At 53.3% G+C, this 7,227-nt stretch overlaps 1 protein-coding gene across 1 annotated transcript; it reads right to left on the reverse strand.

Annotated features, from left to right (window-relative positions):
* Positions 1-1,367: 1,367 nt before the first annotated feature.
* LOC104626127 (placenta-specific gene 8 protein-like) lies at positions 1,368-2,849 on the reverse strand. The gene is given in 5 exon segments (XM_010293966.1): positions 1,368-1,475; positions 2,226-2,281; positions 2,284-2,343; positions 2,561-2,689; positions 2,834-2,849. Coding segments are annotated over 5 exon segments (369 nt in total).
* Between the last annotated feature and the right edge of the window lie 4,378 nt (positions 2,850-7,227).

Raw genomic sequence — 7,227 nt, forward strand, 5'->3', positions numbered from 1 at the left:
TTCCTGTGGATTCTGCTGACCTCATGACAGTTACGTTGTTCAAGAGTGCAGGAACAGTTAAGTCCTCACGGTTTACTTCCTAAGTACAAATACTTCTTCATCTTCTTGACCACCAGCTCCGGTTTCATTAGTCTTTATGATCGTGTTAACTCCTACCAACCTGCCCTCCAGAATCTTCCATTTGCCTCAGATATCATGCAGACCCATCCCGCAGCACTGACGGAGCCTCTGCCTGCCCTTTACATGGTCTGTGGTAAAGTTGAAGGCAGAGGGGGAAAAAAAAAAATATTTTCCTCAGAGAGTGAAGCTGGGGGAAATTTGTAAGGATCAAAAATCCTTTAGCATCTCTCTGAGAGTGATGGAAGAGAGGGTAGAGGCAACCTCTGCCTTTTGGGTGCTGGCAGCCCAGGGCAGGCAGGTTCTGCTTGGCCATGGCTGGGAGGTGGCAGGTTTGCCCACGGGGAGGACTTGGCAACCCACGACCCAGCCAGGTTTTTAATCGCAGAAGGGTGGGAATTCATGCTCAGGGTCTGCAGGGGAGCATGTGTCTGCAACGCAGGAGGTGGGCTGGTGCCAGGCAGCCAAAAATCCCCTTGGCTTTATCTTCAGAAGGGTGTTCAGAAGGGTGGGACTGGCCAGCAGCCCCCGTCGGCCACCCGGGCAACCGCATCAGGGACAACTTGGGACTTGGTGGCCTGCAGCCATCACCTGGCTGCGGGAAGCCCTAGCTCCGCCCTGGAGCAGAAGTCACTTTTCCAAATTTTACAACTTGGATGAGCAGCAATGACTCCTCCTGTGTATTAAACATCCTTTCTAGTGAAAATCTTTTCTCTGCAGCGGGTGCAGGGAAATCTCAGCTGCACCAGGGGCCGCTGAGACAGATGGAGCAGGAGAAGGATGGGTGCTCTCTGCCCTCAGGTGGTGCAAAGGGTGACTGACACACACAGAGGCGGGAAGACAAACTCTGCTAGTTTATTCATGGGGTTAGCGAGGGAAGGGGGAATCAGCCACAATCAAGGCAAGCCCCCCGCAGTGCGTTTCCCAGCAGCCAGGGCAGAGGCGACTCCTGCCTCCAGCAGCTCTGCAGGGCGCAGCGAGGACGGCGGCATCTGCAACGGGATGGGAGAGGAGGGTCAGGGAGCGGGGCTGTGCCTCGCCACGCCGTGTGCGTGTCCCCAGTCCTGCCCCCCTCTTCCAGCACGAGGTTCCCAGCAATGGGACGGGTCACTCTTGTCACCCATCCACGGCCATTTCCCCACTGCAGCAACCCTGTGTCTTGCATCAGGCGTTGGCAGAAGGAGAAACCTCAAGAAGCCACTTGGCTTTGTGCGGCAGCGGCTTTATAGAGCAGCTCCAGCACGCCCAGCTTACCAGAATATGCCTATCTCCCTCCTCCGGTTGATGTCTCTCTTAATTTGGCAAACGGAGCACACGGGGCACCACAGGGTGACACAGAAGTCAGAGCAAATGGACCCCTGTTAGGAAGAAATTGGTTAGGGACGGAGGTTTCCCAAAAGCCACGTTTCAGCCAAGAAAAGGTTAATCACATTCCACGTTCATGTGCCTTTTGTTTCCTGGCTGACTGCAGCATCCCAAGTAGCAGACACTAAAAATGGCAGCTGGCAAACCCCCACAGAGTGGAAAGGAAGGAGGAAGCCCTTTCTGCAGGCTGCAGAGAGCTGCTTGTCTTTCAGCTTTGGAGGTTAAGACTCAGGGGGGAAACACACAGAGAAAGAGGCAGTTGGGGCAAACTGGACTTGGGCCACATGGTTTGCACTGGGAAGGGCACAAGCCCCCGTGGGAAGAAACCATTTCACACATATAGCGTATACAAATGCTCCGTCTGATTACAGAGGTTTTTCTGTGTAACGAGGTTAATCTGTTCTTTAGTCTGCCCACAATTATCTCAAATATTTCCCATCTTTCAAAGATCAGGGATGGCATGGAGAAGCAGCGGGCGAGGCTCTGCAAGCCGCTGGAGAGAAGACGGCGGGCGAGCTTCTCCAAGCCGCTGTGGTTGGCAGCAGCTGAAGGCAGGACACGTGCCCCCGGTGAAGGGTGCTGGAAGGAGCTGTCTCCCATTAACATGCACTGTTGGACACCAGCCCAGGGACCGGTGCGGCCAAGAGCATCCCAACCCCTGTCCTGTGCTCCGGGCATCACGCAGGATTCGGAAGTGAAAAAAAGGAGGAGCAGCACAGTGAGGGGCCGGGTCAACCACTGACCGGGATGTTGTATCTGGTGCGGTAGAGGGTCCTCATGGCCACGCTGGTCCCACACCCTCGTTCATGCCCCCAGCCACTTGGCAGGCGAGGCAGGGGAAGCAGAACATCCCGCAGCAGCCTGGCCGGGGAGAAACGCAGCAGCGGGTGAGGGTCTGCCCGCCCGCCCGGCACCACCAGCATCGGAGGAGGAACTGGGAGCACCGGGCTACGTGGCTATAGCTATCGCAACCACCGATGTGAGTGGCAGGGGCAAGAAAAGCGTCCCGAGAGGGTGTGGGACCGGCCGCAGCACATCGCGGCCGCCGGCTGAGAGACGGTACCCCCCAGGCACTCACAGATGCCGCAGTCGGTGCAGCAGTCCATCAGCCCCGTCTGCCACGTGCCCCTCGAGGCAGCAGATGTGCCCATGCTGTGCTGCGGCTGGATCACCACGACGGGTGGGGCGGCCATTGCCAGCTGCTCTTCTGAAAGAGACGGGAGGGGAACGGAACAGTGAGCGAAAAAACTGAGGTCAGTCTGATGCCTCAACCAAGCTGGTCGCCATCGCTCCTCAGCGGGTGGCCTTTCGGTCGGCTCCGTTGCCGCTGCTGGAGGTGGCAAAGCATAACCGTATCTTACCTGCATTTGAGTCTCTTCAAGCTTTTTGCATTTTGTGGCATTTTATCCAGCCTTCAAAATAGCAGCAAGGCATTGACGTTCCCCACCCCACCCTAGAAGGGCTGCACTAGCGCTTAGACACAGTTCACCAATTACTCTCGTGCCAAGCAGGGCTGGGCAGTAAACCTAGGCGCAAACCAGTGACTCAGGCATTTCGGTTGGTCAACTTGGCAGCTCGCATTGGTCTCGCATTTCCTCGAAACGAGGCCGGGCTCCACACAAGAGAGATAACTGTAGAAAACTCGTATCTCCGGTTTCTTGTTGTAGAGAGCCAGAAAGGCAGAAACTCAACGCTGTGTCCCAAGTCTGAACCCCAGCCTTGCTTTCCTGCGGTTAAACAAGCAAGGTAAACCTTGAAAATCAGTAAGCCTCAGATCTAAAAAAAACCCACAAAAATGTCTGTGCTCCAATTCTCCCAGCCAGGTCAAAGACAACACAAAACATTCTCAGATAACAGTTAAAAGCAAGTTCTTCCCTGAGGCCAAGATAAACCACCTGCTCACATTTGTTGAGATTTCTTGCTACAAATTGTGGTGTTTTTTGTTTTTTGGTTTTCTTTTTTTTTTCTTCTTGGAAATAGCAGCTTGACAAAGGCAGAACCGTGCTGCAGGGTGGTCAGGCTCCTCCCCACACAGCTCCTGAGCGCAGAAGCCAGAACAGAAACTGAAATGAAGCAAATGAAGTGGGCAATCTTGGGGGGGGGGGAAGGGGGGGGGGGACACCCTCCCTCTGAAGCCTTCGGGAAAACGCACGCATCTCCAGAAATCCCACTCCCGGCTCTGCCTGGCAGCCCACGCCAGCCCGGCGCGAATGCAGCCGGGGCAGTACCAGGTATGTGTGCGGAGGGCAACGGAGCGGCATCGCCTCCGAGCGCCTCGCGCTGCCGACCCACAGCGATACCACCCACGCGTGCTACATCTCTGCCTTCGACACTTTCACCAACGCACAGCATTCTGTACATGAGTATTATTCATAGACTTTCTCCTCTCTGAGCTGCAAATGTTAACAAAGAGACTGCAATGTTAAGATGCCCTTGTCACTGACAGCACGCTGCATTGAAAAGGACAGCAAATACACGGGGGAGATCGGGCAGCAACACATAAAAGCCACTGACATGCAAGCTTCTGGCAAAGATGGCAGCTACATCCAGCACATCCCCAAAGCCCACCAGAAAACACATACAGCAAAGCAGCCTTGCTAAGAGGAATTTGCTCTTGAGCATCCATGTAGACAACAGAGAGCCCGATTTAAACAGAGCAAAGTACCAGCCAGATTCCTTTAATGCAGCTACACAGTTCTGGTAGCAGGAGAAAGCAGCAAAGAAAGTAACCTCTCTGTAATCCAGCTTTTGTGCATAGTTTTTTAAAAGCCCCCCCCTTCCCCAAGTAGGATTTGCCAGATAATTTGCTTTAAATTATGTACTGAGCAGGAAGGAAAAAAAAAAAACCCTCTACATTTGCACTATTATCCCACTCTTCCCAGGCTAACAAGTTTTTACTCTTTTCATGCTTTAAGAAAACCAACCTTCTGATGAGCCGTTTCTGTCAGTCAGGCTTCCTTGCCGGCCAGGGCCCTGTGCAGAGAGGCTCTGGGGAAGATGAAACTAAACTTTCTCAGTCTTCGAGGCTCTTATTGGCAGCCGGCAGCGAGCAAGTATAATGGTGGGAGGTAACTGGAGGGGGAGGTCAGGAGCTGTGCCCTGTTGGTAGGACTACAGGCTCACCACAGGTGCAGAGTACAACTTTTTTTTTTCCCCCCCACAGAATTAAATTTTAACTGCGGCTGCCTCTGCTTTATGACAGGGCTGCCTGGCTGACCCCTGGCTGGATCGTACACCTTTTTTGAAAAAAAAAAAACAACCAACCATTGGAAGAGGCTGTGGGAATTGAAGTTTGCAAAAAGTTGTAGTTCAGCAGACGGTTTCTAGAAGAGGAGATACCTGACATCCCCCCGCACGGCTAAACTAGGCTTATGGAAAATGCCAGTTAGCCTAGTAGTCTGCTGGGGAGGGAGGGATATGGGAAGCTGAAGCGCATGGTCAGAATGGGAGATGAGATACACATTAAAAAAAAAGCTCATCAGCAACATTTTAAGGCTTTTAACAGCCTGTCCTCTATTCAGAACTGGGGTGACACTGTCTGAGCGACCAAGTGCTTTTCCTCTGTGGAAGAGCAGCCCACTCCTACCTGCAACCCTGGTGCACCAGAGTGTAACTGCCCTTTGTCGCCCTGAGAAAACACCGCCATGAACACCTACCTCAGCTCGTTCCCTTCACCCGGCGTTTAAGTCGGACAAAAAACCCTGCAAAAATCTCACCAGTGAACTCAAAACGCGAACTCCTGAAACTTGCAGCAAGAGCATCACCCTCGCCCAGCGCTGGCCAAGAGCTCCCGCTGCCTCCCGCTCTGGCCGGAGCTCACCCCAGGGCCTGGCCGGGGCTCTGCCCGTGGCTGGTGGCCACCGTCCCCTTCATGTGTGGCTTCTCCGGGTCCATGAAGTGGCACGGCGAGCCGATGGGCAGTCAGCTGCAAAGCACGCCTCTCTCAGCCACAGCAAGACAACAAAGAGCAAAACGTCCTGATAGCTAGGAAGAAAGGAAATGTGCTAACAAAACCAAACCTGTAATGCCTTTTTCCATGTAGTAAGAATAAAAGATTATTCCCAAGCAGACAACGGAAAAATTCAGCTTAAATTAATATTCATCAATTTAATGTGTATTAGAGTAAATGCAATGTCGATAAAGATTCAGGAGTACAGAGTAAAAAAACCTCCCTGAACACATTTTTGCTTTCTCTGCAAAGAACAAAGTATAAATTATGCAGTCTACCGTTGTATTTTACAGAGAAGTGGCAACCAGAAACTAGTTTATTCCATTTTAGGCTGACACCATCCACACGCAAATGTTCCGCCTGTTCTCTGTACCATTTGAAACGACCCCATCGCGCGATTTAAAACACTTCCATAAATGAGAAAAGCCACCTTCTCCAGGACGCTGACTTGTGCTCCTGGGTAGACAAACCCTGGCATACCGAGAGGCAAGAAGTGGGTTCATTTACAGAGGGTCCGCCGCAAGCCCACTGCTGTGCAGGTTGGGGGGAGCTGCCTGGCGGAGGAGGGTGCCTGGGGGCCTCTCTCCAAAGCTCTGGTCTCGCCAGCCTTTTCAAGAAGCAGAGTAACAACCTCGGGGTTTCAACAGGGGTTTTTTTCAGACGTGGAGAAGGGCTTCTGCGCCTGAAAAGTTGTTTTTCTCCAGATGTCTCGGCTGGTTCAGTGGCAGAGCACCTCTCCCCCAAAGCTTGCCTCCTTCCCACAGCTTGGAAGGGCTCAGATGAAAGGAAAATCCCTGCAACTATAAAAGCCGGAGGAGAAAGGAGCTGAGCAAGTGCTAGGGGAAATTTTCACAGCCCTTAGAAATACGGCTAAAGGGTCAGGTTCACATCCCGCCGAAAGCGAAGCAAGTGCAGCCGGTGCAAGGAGAGAGCCGTTCCCTGCCCACGCCTGCGCGTCCCCTCGCCCCTCCAGCGCCAGGCACACGGTGGAGCGGGTCTGCTCGGCTGGCTGATCGGGCAGAAAATGGGGCGGGGGTTGTGGCTGGGGGGCTGCATTGACACCTGGGCAAGCTGCCCGAACCCCTCGTGCCACAGACACCCGAACGCGAGGTCCAGCGCGCAGCAGGGAGCTCGGGTCTGGGGCCGAGGACGTCACCCGCTTTGCAGCAGCACGCAGCCACAGCACGTCAGACCCGAAGGAACGCAGTAGGAGAGCGGTTTCAGATCCATCTGTGGTCACATGCTGGCTTGGGTGAAGGTTTGTCACAAGATGCTTCAGGCAGCCAGGCTGAGCTTCTGCTTCCCACGCTCATCGTCTGTCATTTCTTACCGTCCTTCCAGCGGCGCCAGTCTTCCTCTGGGTCACTCAGAGGTAGAGGACATTGCCCTCTGGGAAGCACGCTTCATCTCAGGAGCTCATGAGGTAAAAAACAACTAAGGTAAAAATCAACAATCAAATCAACCCCCTTTGTAACAGACTAGTCCAACAATTAATTTTGTAATCTGCTACTTCATTAATTCACAAATTTCCCCTAACTCACAAATTCACTGACTTGCACCTATGCGCAAGCAGAATTGCTACCAGAGGGTGTGAGTGCAGATCCTCCTGTCCCCATCCCCATCCCTGCACCGCGGTGGGAAGCAGGAGAACCGCAGCAGTGCAGCTGCTCTTCAGCCAGCTCTGGAGTAAGCTGGGTGAGCTGACTTGTGTCTACCTTCCAGCCGGGCCGTGTGCTCTGTGCCATTTCACAGAATCACAGAATCCAAGAATCACTAAGGTTGGAAAGGACCTTCAA

Source organism: Phaethon lepturus, unplaced genomic scaffold (genome assembly GCF_000687285.1).
Source record: "Phaethon lepturus isolate BGI_N335 unplaced genomic scaffold, ASM68728v1 scaffold40160, whole genome shotgun sequence".
Taxonomy (NCBI): domain Eukaryota; kingdom Metazoa; phylum Chordata; class Aves; order Phaethontiformes; family Phaethontidae; genus Phaethon; species Phaethon lepturus.